The sequence below is a fragment of the Centruroides sculpturatus genome, unplaced genomic scaffold (genome assembly GCF_000671375.1).
Source record: "Centruroides sculpturatus isolate CEXI.00-Female unplaced genomic scaffold, Cexi_2.0 scaffold545, whole genome shotgun sequence".
Lineage (NCBI taxonomy): Eukaryota > Metazoa > Arthropoda > Arachnida > Scorpiones > Buthidae > Centruroides > Centruroides sculpturatus.
The window spans coordinates 403,872-424,710 of record NW_019384721.1 but is presented as its reverse complement, the minus strand read 5'-3'; the positions used below and the strand labels follow the sequence as shown (position 1 = coordinate 424,710).

Sequence of the window (20,839 nt, the reverse complement as noted above, 5' to 3'; positions counted from 1 at the left end):
GATACTTCTGAGCGTGGCATCACTTATCGTTCAGTATGGTGTATTCTGCATTTAGACCTGTATTTCCACCTCTACAAATTGGTTGTTGTGCAACAGGTGAAGCCTGAGGATTGTAGTTAACAGTTATATTTCATTGCATTTTTGATTAATATTGTTTGATGAAATTAAATTCATTTATAATTAGATGTCAGTAGTGAAAAAATAAATTTTTATATACACAGATGTGACTCAAAACTGCCATTAATTGATGTCCTAGATAAACTGTGTTGGAACTATATATCTTGCTTTGCCTTTATGCAGATCAATCTACATCATTAAAGTACATTTCAGTAGCTGTATTATTAGGTAAAGATTACAATATATAATTTAAATTGGGGGTCAGGGAAAAAATTATGTAGGATTTCTTAACGATTTTTGGAATAGTTAAAGATCATGACGCTACATAAACTATAGACGAAAAGAATTCCAATAGTACGTATATTAAGTTTATTTAGGATTCGATTTAATTTTTTTATTTAGAAATTTTTTCCCGTTGATTGTTAATGCGATGGTCGTGAGAGTGAGTTACTGATCCAAAACAAATGTAAATTACTCGTTATAATTGAAATTACTCACTGGAAAAATAGCATTAAGGCAGAAACACGATTCATTTCTGTGCCACATTATAAAATAGCATTAAACCCCTCGTGTAAAACTAAATTAGAAAGTTATATCTTGTATATTAAGCTACTTATGTAATTAAATCTGTATAATTAATATATAGATATGCTCTAATGTGGTTCGGTAGAGAGGGATTTCGGTAGGATCGTCGAGAGGATAGTTGGGAATTTTTCCCTGAGTGCAGGGAAAATATTCCTTGTTCCTATAAAATTAATGTTATTTTTACTAACAGGAAATAAAATCAGTCTGTTTTATACTGTTTTTTTTTTCGTTAATAAAGAAACATTCTATATATTTCATTTATTCGAAAACGAATGCAAAAGGGGGGTGGCTCTACCCTTTCTGTAGGGCTCTTGGAAGCTTGTGTGGGATTTGGGTAGAGTGGCCACTTATTTTTGAATAAATAAAATATTACTAAAACCAACTGCACCATGTGCCGTATGCCATCAGGGCTATATAATGGCTATAATACTAATAATACTAGTGTCAAATTTTTTGGTAATTTATTAATATTATAGCCGTTATATATCCCAATGGCATATGTCAGTGCCAACACTGACATATGCCATTTAGTAATACATGTATCAGGATTTTATAGAGTTGTTTGTTTATAAATGAAATACGTAGAATGTTTCTTTATTAATAAAAAACCGGTCTTAGTTTTTAGTTTTTATTAGTAAAAATATTCATTTTCTCTCTAGTCCACAAGAGAAAATGTCTGGCTGTCCTCTCTTCTCGATGTTCTGATTTTGTATAAGCTCTCTGTTTTGTTAGTTCTGTTAGTTACGGCAATGCAACACTTGGGTGATCTGTCTAGGGAGTATGCCTTCCGGTAGGTCTTTTAAGGGTAACTGGCCCGTATTTAGGTGTTAAAGATGTGGAGAAAACCCAGAAAACTCTATGTGGTAAGCTTGTCCTGGAGAGATGTGAACTTATGACCAAACTACAGTAGAACCTCGAAAACTCGGCTCTCGATAACCCGGTACTCCGGATAACTCGGCCACACCCTGGCAGGGCAAAAAAATCCTTAGTTAATTAATTTTCATTATAGACAGCTTTATAAAAGTATAAAAGCTCTCATAAAGTATTTTTCTGAGGTCTGTCTTATCAGGTAAATTACTGTACACAGTGTATTCATTAATTTTCATTTTCATGTAGTAAAGGCTCTATGCCTTCATAAAGGACGTACTTTTCCTTTGTTTAAGGGTATTTGGGCAGTTTATTCTCTGTTATATTCTCAAGTAAACAATACATACAAGTACAGTACAGTATTTTCTGAGGAAACACTCGTACTTATTTTTTTTAACCCCATTCCCGATAACCCGGCATTTTCACAAACTCGGCCACCCTTCGGTCCACATTAGGCCGAGTTTTCGAGGTTCTACTGTACTAGTGTTTGGGGAATGAAATTACTTGGCCACTGGTGGGTCCCCTTATAAACTCTTGACAACTGTCTTGGGTGTGACGTAGAAAATTTCCAAATTTTTGTTTTTTACATAATAACATGATATAAAAGTTTGTTTTGATGAGTAGAGAAACATCTGTTTTTTTATTCATTTTGTTGATTTTATTTTTATATTTTTATGGCATTTGGAGAGAGGATAACACTTACATTTATGACCTGATCACGTCCCATCATATCTAAAATGTCTGTGGAAAAGAGTAATTTATTTAAAAATTGATTGAAAGTATTGTACAATTAAATCCAATGCAAGAGATCTTTATTCTGTTATCTACTTTATATGCCATTGATGCCACTGTCTGTATATCTGTCATCTGTAATCTGTCACGGAATGCCTAGAACATGCACTAGTGGCATTCCTAGCGATGATTTTCAGCTATTATTTAAAAACAGTATAATTTATTTATTAACAGTATATATTATTATTTTCATTTGTAATAGGAATTTATTATTTATACCACAGAATGACACTGCTGCTGCTAGAACACCCACTAGGGAGTGTCCCAGGCTACTAGTATTTAATAAGTCAGAGGTAGTTAACAGTTATATTTCATTGCATTTTTGATTAATATTGTTTGATGAAATTAAATTCATTTATAATTAGATGTCAGTAGTGAAAAAATAAATTTTTATATACACAGATGTGACTCAAAACTGCCATTAATTGATGTCCTAGATAAACTGTGTTGGAACTATATATCTTGCTTTGCCTTTATGCAGATCAATCTACATCATTAAAGTACATTTCAGTAGCTGTATTATTAGGTAAAGATTACAATATATAATTTAAATTGGGGGTCACCAAATTACAGCCCACAAGGTCAGTTCAACTGGCCCGTTGCTGCACTGTGCCACAAATGAGTTAAAATGTAATTATTTATATGGAAATATCATAGATTGTAGATAAACTTACTATGTAAAAAAATTAAAATCAGTGTAAGTAAAAATGCCAAAATTGGTCCAATCTGATTTTTGCATCTGACAATAATATAATTTTTAGATAAATCAATGAAATAAAAAATTTGGCGACTTTTTGCAACTTTGGATATCAGAGTGCTTTTTGTATAAGTACCTGTAATCAAGTTTCTAAGGAAAGCAATTACCAGCTTCCTACAGCCATCATATTTGTGTATTGGTAAATAAATATGTTAGTTGTCTTTTATTTTTTGTATTCAATATGCTGTATTGAACAAAATGGTTATAAGGCCTGCACTCGTCGTTCTCTCATCAGTTATCTGGCCCACTGTGAAAAAAGTTTGATGACTCCTAATTTAAATGATGGAAGAAAATTTCCTGATATAGAAATAACTTCATTCAAAGTTGTAAATTAAAATTACTCCTTTGTATGACTTTATAATAAAAGTATTCTTTAATTAGTTTTTCTGCCCTGTGGGCATTGAGAGGAATTTTTTCCAGGCCTGTAATGAGTCAGTCGGGTTGGCTAGGGATAGGGTTTTGTGTATCCACCACTCTGTAAAATTCCAGGAGAGTTGATTACCCAAAGCAGTGTGCTTTGCGTAATCAACTCTTGCCACTTGCTGTCTTAATCATTTGTTTAGTAATATGAATTTGGATAATTTTAAAAAATTTTTGAAAGATTGAGTAATTTTATTTCTTCTATTTTTATTATACAAAAATTAAAAATGTAAGAATATGTTTAATTTGAACTCTGCATTTTATTTGAATATGTGCAGTATTAATAATAATTATTTAGTAAAATTGTAGATAACGTATAGAATGAGCTTTTAAATGTTTATAGAGATTTTACAATATGTAAAATGCATGTTATAAATGTTATTTTTCGTTGAGTTGTGTTACCAAAAATTTGTTTTTAGTTATTCATCAAATTCTTGATGAATAATAATTAACAAACAAATTTTTGATACTTTGAAAATATGTTGATAAATTTTTTGTCTAATTCTTTAGTGTCCTCAACATATATGCTTTAATGGAGATCAAAACAAAATATTTTACTTAAATCCTAGTACTTTTGGCTTTCCAGTCCATCTTCAAAGGCACTAAAACTTGTCAAAGTCTCCATTTCAAATTTCATTTCATATGCAAAACAATTAAGAAAGAATTATGAAAAAAATTTTAAACTAATTGAATTAAAAATTTAATTTTAATTCAATTAAATAATTTGAAGTTCAAATTTTGTCTGGAGTTTTTATAAATAATTCAGGTTGAAAATTGTTCTTCATTCTTCATTCATGTTGAGCTGCAAGTTAGGTTTTTCTATTATAGCTGAGTGTAAACTCTTTGATTATGTACACCATCTGCTGGAGATGATGCGCATGACTAAATATAACACTTTTTTTATGGGAAAATGCTTTTCCAAAAATTATCAGAAATGGAAGCAGATATAACCAGTTTGTGTTGAAATCCTGTTCAATTATTCTATTAACGTGTGGTTCATGAATTTTCAAAATGAAATTCATTAATTTTCAAAGAAATTAATAAATCCCACTATCCATTTTTTTCTAGTAGAAACATTTTAATATATAAATGTTTTCAGCCACATGTAGGGGCCTGCGCCAGTTTCGACAATAATCAAATTGAATGTCTATAACAAAATAAAAGTTTGGAATAACTGCATATTGGAAGCATTTTCTATGAATTTTTAAAGTCATAGAAAATTCTGAACTGTATATTAATAGATAAATTAAATAGAATTGTAATGCAAGAAACTGTTTGGTTCTATCTGCTTCTGTTTTTGAGCATTTTTAGAAAAAAAAAACATAAAAAAGGTAATGCTTTTTCCCATAGAAAAAGCATTACCTTTTTCCCATAGAAAAAGCATTACCTTTTTCCCATAGAAAAAGCATTACTTTTTTAATACCATCTGCTGGAGATCACTTGCATGATAAAATAGATTACAATTAGCCTTAAAGACAGTACAAAACTAAGCAAATATCAATTCTGTCTTTAATATCCAATATAATTATTAAATTTCTCTATGCTCACCCATGTCTGAATAACTAAACTTACCAAACACTGATAGTTGGTGGTGGGTTCATGAATGATCAACAGGAAGCCATGTGGGTTTTTTCCAGACTTTCTGCACTTATCTAACATTTAAATAGGAGCTGGTTTTCTGTAGAAAATCCTCATGGGAAGCACACTATTGTAATATCATCCAAGTGTTGCATTGTCTTATTTCATCAAATCAAACCAAATTAAATTATTTCTGACATTATTTTGAATAATAGAAGTAATAAATTTTTTAGCATTATAGCAAGTATTCTACTCAAGCATTGATTTTAATGTAAACAACTAAATGTCATATTTGTTGAGGTATTGGAAAAAAGTCTTGGAAGCTTTTAATTTTAAAGAATCAGTTTACACATCATATGTATGGGTATCCAAAAAGAAGACAAATTCTCATTTTGGAGAACATGTCTTCCTTTTGGATACCATACAGTAGGCCTAATTCCATGTTTAGCTGTAGTTCTAGTATTCTGTCTTCATTTTAGATCTCTGGAGTATCATCCTCTTCTCCATCACTCTGTAACCTCTACCTTTCTTTTTGCTCCAAATATCTCTCATCATCTCTAATATTATCCAGTAGTGATAGTCTTTTTCCTTTTTTTCCATTTTCCATCAATCATTAGACAGTTTCCTTTACTTCTTAATACACGTCCAATCCAGGTTCCTGTTTTTTAATTTCTATCATTTATTTTCTCTTCTCTTCAACCCTCTCTAACACTTGCCTATTTCTCACTTTGTTCACTCAGCTAATTCTTTCCACTCTTCTCCATGCCCATACCTTAAATACTTTCAATCTTTCTCTATCTCACTTTTACAATGTCTATGTTTCACAACCGTATAACAATACATTCCAGATGTAACACTTTATTAGTCTTTTCCTTAATTGTTGTTTCATAAGACCATGAAAGATTCTTCTCTTCATATTGAATGTTTCTTTGGCCATAGCAGTTCATTTAATTTCCTTTTCACTTCTTTCATCTTCACTTATCCAGCTTTGCAGATAGTTAAATCCATTTAACCTGTTTGACTCTTTCATTATTAATTTGGATTTGTATTTGCCTTTCTTTTCCTATCCACATGGACTTTGTTTTGTTCACATTTATCCTCATTCTGTAGATCCTGCAACCCTCTCCCAATTCATTCACCAGTCTTTGGAAACTTGTCTCATCCTCTGTCAAAAGAGTTATGTCATCTGCAAATCTGATGTAATTTATATTTCTGTCTCTAATCTTAACTCTTTTTCCATCTAGATATTCATTTAACACTTCTTTTAGATTATATTAAAAAGTATGGGAGACACTCAGCATCTTTGTCTCACTGCTTTGCTTAGTACTACTTCTGTCTCATCATACCCCATCTTAATGTTTATTCTCTGACCTATATATAGATTCCAGATCAGTCTTCATTCGTTTTAATCAATCCCTCTCCGTGTTTTATGATATTTGAAATAACAACTTAATTTATGTGCTGAATAATTTTAATTAATTAAGGTTTTAAAAGAATATAATTAAGTTAGATTCTAAGTAACAATAACTTATCAGTTAAGTCATATTTATTTTTAAATTATCTCTGCTCTTTAATAGTCTTTAGTGCAAAAACATAAAATAAACATTTTATCTGATGTATAAATAATTTGAGTTAATGATTCATATTTTTAATTTTCTATTAAATTTAATATTTAAATCCTATTAACAAATTCCATTATTTATATTAAGGCTAATTATACTATGATCAAATGAGGAGGTGAAGGAGTTAAATTACTGTAATTATGTTAATTATTTAAGATTTATGCAATGTATATCAATCAGTAGTGTAACTGCCTCAGTTTAATTTCTTGATATGATAGTGATAAACATTACTGATTGCTGATGTGTTGGAATTAAAATATTTTATTGTAATTTAATTTGTAATAGGTTGAAAAGGCGTTCCTTGTAAATTAAAGGCCAGTTCATACTATCACAATGAAACTACAATAATGTGAATGAAATGGCCTTTAACTTATCGTAAGTGTAAGTGCAGAATTTAGGTCATAATATCATCATGAATGGTTGAGTCACAGATTTTGGATTGAGAACATTTCAATTTGACTGTAGTGCAGAATTATGTGACTTTTCAGATTCTTAATAAACTGCTATGCAATTTTTTTGTACTGTGAATGCAACATGTATCAAATTGCTACTGCAGTAGTGTGAATTGGCATTAAGTCATTGTGAAAGAATTTTTAAACATATGCATAACTCAATATTATTTTTTATTGTACCTTTAATTTGCAAAGTTTTACACTAATGAAGAATTTAGCATTTTCAGAATTGTATGAGAAAGTGATGCTACAAATATAGTGTCATTTGACAATTCTTTCAAATAGAAATACTGTCAACTCTAATTGTATAATAGCTTTAGATGTAGGCACACATTATACAGATAGATAAAATCTTGAAAGTTTTGCATCAGTTTAAATTTTCCTCCATTTAACCGAGGGAAATTTTAGTCGACATATAAATAGGAAAAAATAATGTAAGAAAGAAATGATCTTAATTATATATTATTATATTTTGGATGGGAATTAAAATATTTTAAATGCTTTTGATACTATAAATATTAAAGTATGAATGAATTAGGTTAAAGAAATAAACCTTTAAGGAACAAATGTGTAATATAGTAACATTATGCAGGTGTTAAATATCTTTGAAAATTTTTTAAATACTGAATTTTATTTTTATAGGTTACTCAGGACATAATTTTCAGATTTAGCTTTCATCTTAAGCATATAGATTATAATTATGAGAAAAAGCAGAAATACAAAGGTACCAGTATGAGAACAGTTTCAGAGCTTTATAAAATTAGTGCTGAGAAATAAAGCTACTTAATAAAAATTAAACAGCAAATTTTTGCATAAATGATAAGAACAGTTTAAATATAATTAAAATTAGAACTGATGTTTTAGAAAGTTTTTATTTTTTTCTAGAAAAAAATGGACGAAGAACAAGAGGAAGCAGGATCTGCTGAAGAAGAAGCTGTAGAAATGGACGAGAATACCGAGCATGTGGATACGACTTCCAAAACTGGTCGCAGTGTACTGAGTGGGAGAGGTGTTACCTTGAATATGTTGATGAATGATAAGATTTTATGGTCTGGAGAAGGTGTTCTATCTATAGATTATTTGGTAAGTTTATAATGATTTTAAACACTTAAACACATATTTTAAAAATCTTATATTAATCTTATAATATAATCAAGATGGGTTGATAATAATAATAAGTGCAGAGCCCAAACGGTTAGGAGTTGAAAGTTGAGATTTGGTACACAGGGTATGTCATGAGAATGTACACTAAGAAGGAATTTTTCAAAATTTCCCGTCAGGGAAAGGGAGAGGATTAAGTCTTATCCTAAAGAACCCAGCTTCTATTGTACTATTTTAGATACAATTTTTTGCATTTTTGACTGCAATTAAGTAGGGTATCCAATGAGAATGCTCATTAAGAAGGGATTTTTGAAAAATTTTCCCATGGGGAGAGGGTTAAGGATTACCCTGCAGAACTTGGCTTCTACTGTACTATATTAGAATTGGTTTTCTGTGTTTTTGACTGCATTTCAGTTGGGTATGTCATGAGAATGTACATTAATTAATTAAGAAGATTTTTGGAAATTCCACCCCCTGAGGGAAGAGGAGGATAGAGTTAGTTTTAGTCAGTATAAAGTGTAAATAATAAAGAAGGAAAGTAAATAGTGGCTCATATAGTATACATTTTGGAAATTAATAAATATGACATATGCATTTCGGACCATAGTATTGCACTGAAGAGGGACTTAACGTTTATATAAGTCTGAAATGCATATGTTGAAACAATAAAAGAAGTGTCTAACCTGAAAGCTGTAATGATAGTCTACCGAACTTAATGTCGTATTAAAGAGATAAGACATACATAGAACATAATAACAACTATCCAAAAGTGATATTTAGAAGTTAATTTTCCATTATAATGAAAAGTTCTCTGATTTTTTTAATATTTTTTAGCTTAGTTAAATAAAAAATCTTTTTAAATACTAAGAATTTATTCAGATAAGATAAAATTCAATAATGACTTTAATCATTTGTTTTTCTATTAGATATCCGATAAATAGAATAGTGAAAATGAAATTTCTTATAAATTTGACCCTAATCTTATAATATAATCGAGATGAGTTAATAATAATAATAACAACAACAACATTAAGTCATTAAATGCAGAGCCCAAATGGTTAGGAGTTGAAAATTGAAATTTAGTACTCAGTTAGGCTACATCATGAGAATGTAGACGAAGAACAGACTTTCCGAAATTCCCCCCACAGAGGAGTGGAGAGGGTAAAGGATTACCCTGAATTTGGATCTTACTGTACTATTTTAACCTGTCCTACGTTGTTCCCGAAAATATTCATGTTGACCTCATTGACCTGCGTGGGTGATCCTGAATATTTTCGTGTTTACATTGGAACGTTTTTGATACTAGACGTCTCTATGCATCACAATTTTTATATTAAAACAAACTTTGAAATATAATTGTTTTTGTTTCTATATTGTTCAATATATTTATTTTGTTTGTGAAACATAAAAAAATAATTTTTTATGATACAGTAAACACAAATTAAATGAAACCCATTTTGAACCAACATATTAAATTTGTATTTGTTGATTATGCTAAAGTATTCTACTATCAGATGAATAAAAAAATTAATGTGATAATACAGGGTAGGGCAAAAAGGACTGATATTTTTGAAATGGCTAGAACTCACCACCAGGTGAAGTGACAAGTGTTTGGCAAGTGGCATGAAGATAGTGAGGTCTTAGCATTGTCTTTTTAGTTGAAGACATGGAGTTGTGGACAATAGGATGCTGTGTGTTTGCATATGACTGTTTCCTCAAGAATAATGAGTCTATCTTGGCAGTTTAGCATGAGTTTTGTTGTCATTTCAATGTCCACAGAAACAAAGCTGTTTCTGTTCATAACACCATCTTATGTTGGGTTAAAGCACTTTGTTTGTGAGGTACACTCACAAACAAAAGACCATCAGGAGCACCACGAATGTGATGTACCCCTGAAAATGTCAAGAACGTCAGATCAGCCTTGCTGCGCAGTTCTTTGTCGATCTGCTTGGAAGATACTTCTGAGCGTGGCATCACTTATCGTTCAGTATGGTGTATTCTGCATTTAGACCTGTATTTCCACCTCTACAAATTGGTTGTTGTGCAACAGGTGAAGCCTGAGGATTATGCACAGAACAATGGTAGAAAGAGTGGATGCTGACTTCTAAAAATGCCTCCAGAAATGCATCACTGATAATGGACACCACATGGGAGATGTTGTTTTTCACACTTGATTCTGTAAAATGCTATTTTAATACAAACTCACATCTTGCAACAAATATCTTTTGTAGTAACAATTATAGATGATGTGATTTTTTTTTTTTTTAAAACCGTCTGTCCTTTTTGCCCCACCCTGTACTAATATGTTAAATATATGAAAAATAAAAGTTAATGTAGAACTTAACAAATCAATATAGCAATATACAAAAAGTTTTCAATGCTTAATACAAATTCTGATTTTTATTAACGCTATTAAAGCTAAATAATTTGGCAGGTGGTAGGTACTTAAATCACATCTCTTGTTAAATTTACTTATTATAAATAAATTAATTTAATTTTAGAATAATCTGGAAGAAAATATTGGCCTGGAATGGGACTCAAACCCACAACTCCTGCTTACTGCACAGACACATTGTCAGTTACACTACAGGGACCACCACCTGATCTTTGCTTCCAGACTAATTAATAAACTAATTTAGATATAATCATATCAGTTACTTATGCACCAATTGGGGCTGATTTATTCCCATAGTTTGAGCAATGTAACTGGCTACATTTCTGTATGTAAGTAGCAGTTGTGGGTTCGAGTCCTACTCAAGGATGATCTTTTCTTCCAAAGTATTCTAAAATTAAATTGATTTATGTATAATTAGTAAATTTAACAAGAAATGTTGCTTAACTGCTTACCCTCTGCCAAATTAGTATTTGGCCTTAATAGCCTGATAAAGATATTTAACTGTTCATTTGATTTGAAGAAATTATCAAGTTAGTTGTATTTATTATATACTTAAAGAATAAGATTTTACTTTGGGAGATCCGGAATCAAATCTGAGCAAGCAATTCGTTTGTAATTTTCCACAGGCAGTCTATCCAGATACATCGGGTTCAGTTTCATCACCCAGTCGCCTCCTGGTAGGTCTAACTGAACCCAGGATGAGTATGATTAAAAAGGCCCTCTTAGTGTTCACAGAGCAGGAAGAGTTAAAAATAAAAAAGTTAATGAATGAGAAAATACAACTTTATTTTAACTTATTTCTTCATTAATAATATCATAAATGTTTGTTTAAAATATATAGTAGTCATTCTATGATTGTATTCGTGGTTAGTTACAAAATATCTTAATTGTTTAAAGTTTTAAAAGACCAAATGATTGCTGTATTTTTAATTGAGCTATTTTGCCGCTACTATTAATAATTAAATTCTGAGTAATTTGTTACTAGAAATAGGCTTAATTATGAATATCAAATTTTATAAGAGATGGTGCCTTTGCCTACCTTAGTACCAAATTACTTGGAATTTAATTATTAATAATAGCGGTAAAGTAACCTGAATAAAAATATGGCAGTTAGTTGGCTTATTATTAAACATCAGGCTTTGAGACGTTTATATAAGTTTTAAAGGATATGAAAAGCATGACAAATTTAAAAATAAAGAATTTTAGATATTTTATTTTTTAAATTAGTTTACCCTAAAATTTTAGACATTATCTTATGTAACAAATTTTTTTCTTGCCTGTAAATTCTTTTAAGTATTATACAAATGTTCAATAATTTCTTTGCAGTTAATTCAGTTTTGAAAGATTTGATTATACAGGATGTCCCAAAAGTCTCCATACAGTGACACAAATCTAGCCCACCGGTGGCTGAATAAATAAAACCATTGAACACTGATATTTGGTCATTGATTCGTGCCTGACCAATGGAGTAGCCATCATGCAGTGTTCTGGGTTTACTTCATGTGTCTAACACCTAAACACAATCCAGTTTCCACATAGGAAGTCCTGCTAGAAGTTTTTTCATTGGCAGATCACCCATGTATTCTGTTTTCCTTATTCTGTCAATCCACTGATACAAATCTTAATGCGGACGTTTTAATGTCTTGTGAATAAAGTTACATTTTACCTTTGTATGTATGGAAACTTTTGAGACACTCTGCAGATCTGAAAGTTTAACTTTTAGGAACTTTTCAATATATGTATAATAATTGCTTTATTGTTTTTTGAAGAATACATATAATAATGTTTTTGTGTATATTTTTATCACATTTTACATACATTATAAAATTATATATTTTGCAAATTTATAATTGTAAATTTTCTGAAAATATTTACATTATAGTATTTATTTTCTAGGGAACAAAATTTCTGGGTGATTTATTAGAAGATGGCAGAATTAGATGGCAAGAAACGGGTGAAGTTTTTTCTTCACCTAGTGCATGGGCGATACACTGTAAAAAATTACTCAATCCAGATAAAAAATCAGGTTGTGGATGGTCCTCTGTAAGTTTATGATAAATGTTTCTTATTGTACTGATTTAAGCAAAATTATCTACAGTCAAATCTTTTTAATTAGAACACAGATGAATCCGGAAAAAAGTTTGAATTATCAAAAATTTAAATTATTTTTGAAAATTAAACTCATTTTTTGTGAGTTACTAGTGTTGATCAGAACTCATATTCTTTGGCAATACTTTCTTTTTATTTTCTTCTCTATTTTCTAATCACTTCAACACAAACAGTAAAATAATTACACGTAATTAGTATAGAAGCTAAGTGTACAGGTATGTGCTGCTTAACAGCAGGCACATACCTGCACACTTAGCTTCTATACTAATATCGTGCAGGTGTACAGGTATGTGCTGTTAAGCAGCACATATCTGTACACTTAGCTTCTATACTAAGGAGACAGATATCCTTGATATCTGAGAACTGTTCCTTGTTTTGCCTATTTTTAGTATTTTATTGTAGAATAAATCTTTGAATAGAACAGTTTTATTAACATATCAATATATTATCATCAATTTATAAATCAATAAACAGATACATTTTAAAAAATGAATAAAATTCTGTCAGTTAGATCCCACCTTTACTAATTTTGAAATGTGTCACTGGTTTGATTGTAAATAATATAGTCTGTTTATGTAAGGTTATAATGGGGCTGAAAAATTTTTAGCTGTCTATACCTTTTCTACGTTTAGCTCTGTTTAGATACATAAATACTTATCATTGTGTAATATATACAGCCTACACAAGTAATAGACTATATTATATAAGCTTTGTCTTACTCAAAAGGAGAATAATAACAGGTTTGTATTATTAAATAATTCAAATTAATCAAATGTTTATTTAATTTAAAGTTATAATGCAATATTATCTTTGTGTACTATTTATATTTATATACTTTAATTCTTTAACTTGAAATTTATATGAATGCTAGTTTAGTGTGTATTGTTTTTGATATTATATATCAAGCTTAAAATTTCTTAAAATTTTGCTTGTATTTGACAAAATATAAATACTAAAATTATTATTATTATTAATTTATAGCTGTTAGTGGAATTTGCTATTATATAATTTAAAAAATAAATTTACATTTATTTAGCAAGCAAAATAACAGCTTTAATTTGTTTGGTGATAATTAAGTTCTTATGTAATATCACAAAATTAGATAGTATATTTGTATAGTTTTTAAGAGAACTCATACATGATGAGAGAAAAAAAAATTATGAATTTTATTTAACAAATTAGAATACAGTCAAACCTCAGTTTATGAACTTAATTCATTCCTAAAAGTTTTTCATAAACCTATCTGTTCTCAAACCAAAACAAATTTTTCCATAAGAAACAATGTAAAATAGATTAATGTTTCCGACCACCAAAACAAAGTTTTTTTTTTATTCTTTTAGCTATATTTCATGCATAAAAATGACTACAAATACAATATATCTATATCTATATTTATTCTATGTATATGTTACTGTGAAAGACTGAAATTAGAGAATGTCAATATTCTCTGGTGAATGTCGACACATACAAAATACATCGGTGAAAGTCCGAATATTTGTTTATATTATTATACATTTGAACAATCATCAGTGTATGTCGACAAGCACAGATAAGGTTTGGTGGAGGTTGAAACGATACCTGAGAAGCCGATGTTGACAGAGAGGCAACAGTCTGTCGCCAAATACTTTGTGGATAGCCGGAGGTAGGACATGGTTGTACCTCTTTTTCCGGCAACGGTTTAATGGAAAATATCCACTTTGTCACTGGATGGCGTTTTTGTTCTTTTGATCCCGTGAGGTGGGGATCAGTTTGTCAGGTCAAGTGGCGGAGGATGAGAGGGGTCATCAGTAAGGCGTCAGCGATATCTGAATAAAAGACACCATTAACAGATCAGTTTGTAATCACGTAATAACATAATCAGTTCCTAATTTGTAAAGAAAAGTTACTTTCCATACATGAGATTCCTTCTCAAGAAATATCACTGAGAGAAGCAGCTGCAGCTAATTTGAAAAGTGGAGGGCAAGGCTATACATGCTGTCATTGCAAAAAGAAGTGTTCCATGAATAAATGCAATTGTAAAAGCAAGGGACTCTTGTGCAATTCAAAGTGCCATAACAGTTTAAGCTGTTTCAATAAATAAGACTGTATACTGTAATGTTAATCACATAATTTATGTGTAAGTTTATTATTGTATTATTCTCTTTAATGATTAAGAATGTACTGTTCATTTTAGGTTTAACAGTTTATTTACATGTGCTATTACTTAAGCTTTCTCTTATTTTCACACATTAAAATGTTGCATTTTTGTCTTAACTTAATAAAAATATTTTTGTTCAACATTCACCATCAGTGCATGCTGAATGTCGACATTTGCCAGTGTAAGTGCGAAATAACGATATTTAGCAAATATTTCGTACATTACACGAAACGACTGTGTGAATGCTGACATTCACCGCAGAATGTTGACATTTGCCAGATATCGGTCATTCACAGTAACATATATATTGAAAGCAAAATGTTCCATCACCACCAACTGAAACCAAAATTTACACTTTACAAAGCAGTGCTATAAATAGAGACTCAATTCTGATTTGCTAAGGTGAAATATAACCAAATCAAACAAGACTGACAATACTTTATCCACACTTTCTGAAATAGTTTTTCAATTGATTTGATTTTAATTTTAGTTTTGGTGTAAAAACCAGAGTTTTAATTAGTATTTTATTATTTTTAGTTTTAATTAACTGGCTACCTAGTATTAATAAATATTTAATTAAATATTAATATTATAATATATAATAATATATTAATAAATTTTTGTTATTTAATTTAAGTTAAACACCTTTAAACAGATTCGTGGATGTCGTTTATATTATGAGAATATAATTAACAGGGTTTTTATTAATTCATTTGATTTAAATTGAATTGTGATGCAAACCAAAAACAAGTGGTATCTTACACACATGCACATTGAAATCTAATTTGAATAACAATGTCATTGGTGTTTGTATTGTGTTGTGATCACAACACCACTAACTTTTGAATTTGTAGTCCTGTCATTGATTGGTCAGGCCATTGACTTTTTTGAACATAGGAAGTATAGGAAGTACCATCCATGGCTGGATCTTGCCAAGAAGCTTGTTCAGAAACAGTTATCTTATGGCATTCAAAATTTTGTTCGTAAACCAAATTTTTCATAAATGGGGGCATTCATACTCCCAAGATTTGACTGTATTTGCTTAATGTTCCTTAACTAATTTTAGTTACATTGTCATATTTTTAGTACTTGTGTAGTATAGACTTTTAGATCAACATTAAATTAAGATTATCTGTATTTGTAATATTAAAAATATTTCAACAGAGTAATCTGCAATAAAAATGTGTTATTATCTGATTTAATAAAAACTAAATGTAAAAAGGTGCCCATAATCTATTTTAATTTTTAGAGAAAAGAAGAATGATAAAGGATATTATTACAGGATATGCTAAATATTCATGAACTTTAACAATGGTGTTATTATTTAGTAGTATGGGCTACTGTATAATAAATAAAATATTTTTTTATTTATTATTTATTTATTTTTATATAGTAATATAAAAAACAAATATAATATATAAAATATATAAAAAATATAAAAATATAATAAAATTTTTTAATTTTTTTTTTTTTTTTTTAAAATTTTAATATAAAAAACAAATATAATATATAAAATATATAAAAAATATAAAAATATAATAAAATTTTTTAATTTTTTTTTTTTTTTTTTAAAATTTTAATATAAAAAACAAATATAAAAGATAACTGCTTGATTCAGAAAGCTAAAAAACTTTAATAAAATATTTTATTTATTAAAGTTTTATAGCTTTCTGAATCAAGCAGTTATCTTTTATATTCATTTTTATGTTAAATACGACTTCAGTTATAAGCAGGTAATATAATGTTCATAAGAAATGAGAACCTTTTCCTTTTTGAGATTGCTCTCTTATGGTCATATTTACAACCAAGGATCAAGAATTAGAGTTAAAGTTTCATTCAATCTATTTGTATGTAAATGCTTATTGTTTATAATGCCATCGTGATATTCAGTGAGACATTTAACATGTTCAAACATTGCAACATTCACAGACAAGTTTGAAGCTATATTACCTAGGACCCACTACCAGAAAACTTAAGTATCTCATATAAAAGCAAGAAGAAAACATTATAAGAAATAGATATTCCATAGAGCTATACTTCCATAACCAATAAATACCTCCATAGAACTAATTATTAGTTAACTTTAACTCTTGATCCTTTGTTGTGAATACAACCATTAGAGGAGCAGAAAGAGTTAAAAAAGTTTTTATAGAATTCAGAGTTACGTAAAAAAAAATATAATTTGTTCTATTATAATCTGAAAAAATATTAAATTGTTGATTATTACTGTCAACATAAGGATCCTTAATTAAAAATATGAAAGTTATTTTATTTTTATGATTATAGATGCTATATAGTTGCTGTAGAATTGTAATTGTAGTTAATAAGTATAAAACTATTGATATCAACATAAAGTTACCTAAATTATATTAGAATATCTAAAAGACAAAATTAATACACTGGCAAAATTATTTTATTATTTTAACTATTTACTAACATTACAGATAAAATATAAAGGGAAGAAATTAGATTCTTTTAAGACAGCTTGGTTTCGAAGACTAAAGCAACAAGGAGAAGCAGATGCAAAGGTAAATTTTATCATAACGATTATTTGAATGAAATTAATTTTAATCAAATTCAAGAAATATTTTTTAATTTTATAATTAATGAAACTTTGTCAAGTTTAGCATTGTATTTTAATATCATTCTTAACATTGCTTTCTTAATTTGTTGATTTTTCTTCATATTTAAGTTACTACTAGCATGAATTCATACATTACAATTCAAATGTAAATTAATCTGATGTTAACTGTTAATTTGTACAAATAACCCTTGACGTGTGGTTAATTGGTTTTGCAAGTATACCACATATATTGAAACCATGCATATCAAAATTAACAGTCAATGCAAAATAAATAAATTTATGAATTAGGTCATTAAGAAGGCATCCGAAATCATAAGGCTCAGTAGAGGCAAGCCATCAAGTAAGTGAGCAAACAAATGAATGAATGGCTTAACAAAGCAAATCTTACTATACTGGAATTAGAACACTTTCTGTCTACCCCAATTCACATTTTATTAAAAAAAACTAAAGATATATGCCTCATCTGGACAAAATATGAGTATCATTGTCATCTGCTAAGTTTTTAGACCTACTTATCAGATTTTATCACATTTCATCCATCCATTTTTAAGTGAAATATTCATTTCACTTAAAAATGAATGGATTTTTGAAAAATTCTTGAAATGGATTTTTGAAGAATTTAAAAAGAAGAATTTTTAAGTGAAATATTCATTTCACTTAAAAATTCTTCTTTTCTCTTTTAGTCAAAAAAGTTGTGTTTTGCGAAATGTCCACTAGAGGTGTGTTCATTATTATGTACACCAATTTAATTAATTTTTAATAATAACTCAATATTGAACTTATTTAAATAATATTAGTTGATATTAATATAATGTTCAAACTCTGGATTAGAGATGGGAAAAATCCAGTTTCACTTCTGGAAATGGAACTGATTCAAGTGCAAAATTATTCTGATGGAATGGTTTCTTGGAACTGCTTAGTCTATTGGAGTAGACAGTTCCACAGAATCATTATGCTCTATCAGAATTGCTGTTGGACTCAATAGTTTCTCATCGGTTTCATATTAGTATAAACTTAATGAAGAAATCAGATTTAATAAAATATTTATTGAAGATTTATTAATTAATTAAATACTTTAGACAATGTTGTATAGAAAAATCAAAAAAAATTAGAAAACATTAAAGATTGATTATAGAGTACAATTTAAGTAGCTCAGAAAACAGAAACATAAAGTAAAAATTTGTAAAAATTAAGAAAAATATTAACTAACTGTTACCCATATATGGTTGCTGCCTTCTTTTTTTCTTCTTAGAAGTAAAAGCTGAAGAATGAAGACAGAAATGTTTACAGAAATTACACTAAATGTGAAAATAAAAATTTAACTATCTGAATAAGAATTGAACTAGGAAAAGTAAGATTCATGCTTTTCCTAATAACTGATGGCAAGTGAAAGTAGGAAGAAGGGATCAATTTAACATTGCTAGCTCTGAGCTGTGTCTAGCTGGCAATGTTTACATCCACAGACCTGGGGTTGTATTCTGGTCACTTATCTCTCGTCTCTTCTTTCACCGACGAATGACGTCAAAGCGAGAGATGAAATTCGTCTCTCATACACAGTGGCGATTCTGGTCGTTTGTAACGATCTTGTCTTTGTTATTGACGTCACGATTCTATTCAGTTGATTATACATGTTCAGGTTATTTGCGCGCGCAACACGGTATAGAATTTTAACCAATGAAATTGTAAAATTTTCGAAAGTGCGGAGTATGTAATCATAGATCATGTGGCAAGGAAANGAAATTCGTCTCTCATACACAGTGGCGATTCTGGTCGTTCGTAACGATCTTGTCTTTGTTATTGACGTCACGATTCTATTCAGTTGATTATACATGTTCAGGTTATTTGCGCGCGCAACACGGTATAGAATTTTAACCAATGAAATTGTAAAATTTTCGAAAGTGCGGAGTATGTAATCATAGATCATGTGGCAAGTAAAGCACGTGTTCAAATAATGCATGTAATTTTTTGACGAAGTAATTATTTTTTTTTAATGTTTTATAACGTTTTTAGATTGTAATGTCAATTTGTCTCTTTTAACAAATTAAAATTTTAATAACCTAAGTTAGAAAAGTGTGAGTTCTTAGATATTTTTCGAAATATTGCGATCTAATTTCTTCTTAACTATCTAAGTAAGATTAACATCATATTCGACAGTTCAATAATTGATGTAGGATAATTAAAAAAAAAAAAAAAATTGGAATCAGTGATGTTTCCGAGTAGGCGCTGGAAAAAAATCAGGATTTTCTCTCTCGAAATATTCTTTCCCGAGATAGAGAACGTTCTCTAATACGATTGTACAGTGCGAGTAGCATCCAATCATCCATATTGGATATAACAAAATTGAGGCGAAAGACGAAAGAACGACCGAAAGACATCTATCCGCTCGTCTCTGATAAACGAGAGAATCGAAGAGAGAAAAAGTTGTCCAGAATCGCGTTTAGAGAGACGCGATGATCTCTCAAGACGTAAACAAATGATCAGCCAATCAGCGATCGGCTTGTGAGAGACGACAGACGAGAGACAATGACCAGAATATGGCCCCTGCATTAATTGAAACCTTCACAGATTGAAATTGCAAATATTGAGGGTTACCCGTAATTTATTTTTTGAATTGTATCAAAGTTCTACTTACTGATACCGGGCTAAATTACACTAAATATACGTCTTTTCCAATAAATACTTTAATTGTCTTAATTTAGCAGTTTATTTTTGGAATCTTAGATTAATTAAATGGATAATTTCAAAGTGTTTTGAAAAACAGCCAGGTTGCTGTAAGATTTGAACTTTCAACATCTACAACTAGGTTGAAGCATTATTAATTATTCCTTTGAGTTCACAAAATAAAAGTTTTCTTTCAGACAAGTAAGTAATTTATAATCCAATAGTACTGGAAGATTCTTTTTATGTAATCAGGGGTTAATTAAAACCTTTCAGGATCTTCTACATAATTTTACATCATAAACTATTTATATCTAGTTGTAGCTATGGAATTATATATAAATTATTATACTAAGTGAACAATCACACTGTAAACAATGATGTTTTATCAAAAAGTCAATAATTTTTATCTATTTGATAGACCATTATCACGCTAGCTAATTTTTTTGATATACATTGCAACCATTACATATATACATATGCATTGATATTGGTAATGGTTATAGAAATTATATATAAAGAGCTTTATGAATTCAATTATTACATTTACTTTTTTAATTATTCATTAAAAATTTTCCAAAATTGATAAATATATAAAACATTATTATTTATGCATTTAAGATTTTTAAAATCAATGTTTATTAAATTTATTATTATGATATATT

The 20,839-nt window shown here is 29.2% G+C and overlaps 1 protein-coding gene across 1 annotated transcript in view; it reads left to right on the top strand.

Annotated features, from left to right (window-relative positions):
- Positions 1–381: 381 nt before the first annotated feature.
- Positions 382–20,839, top strand: part of LOC111628012 (MPN domain-containing protein-like) — a 24,885-nt gene continuing 4,427 nt past the window's right edge. The window contains exons 1-6 of the mRNA XM_023371729.1: positions 382–471; positions 7,833–7,914; positions 8,076–8,273; positions 12,583–12,729; positions 17,377–17,460; positions 17,805–17,856. Of these exons, the coding sequence (XP_023227497.1) occupies positions 7,891–7,914; positions 8,076–8,273; positions 12,583–12,729; positions 17,377–17,460; positions 17,805–17,856 (505 nt within the window). The 5' untranslated portion in view covers positions 382–471; positions 7,833–7,890. The remainder of the gene's footprint in view (positions 472–7,832; positions 7,915–8,075; positions 8,274–12,582; positions 12,730–17,376; positions 17,461–17,804; positions 17,857–20,839) is intronic.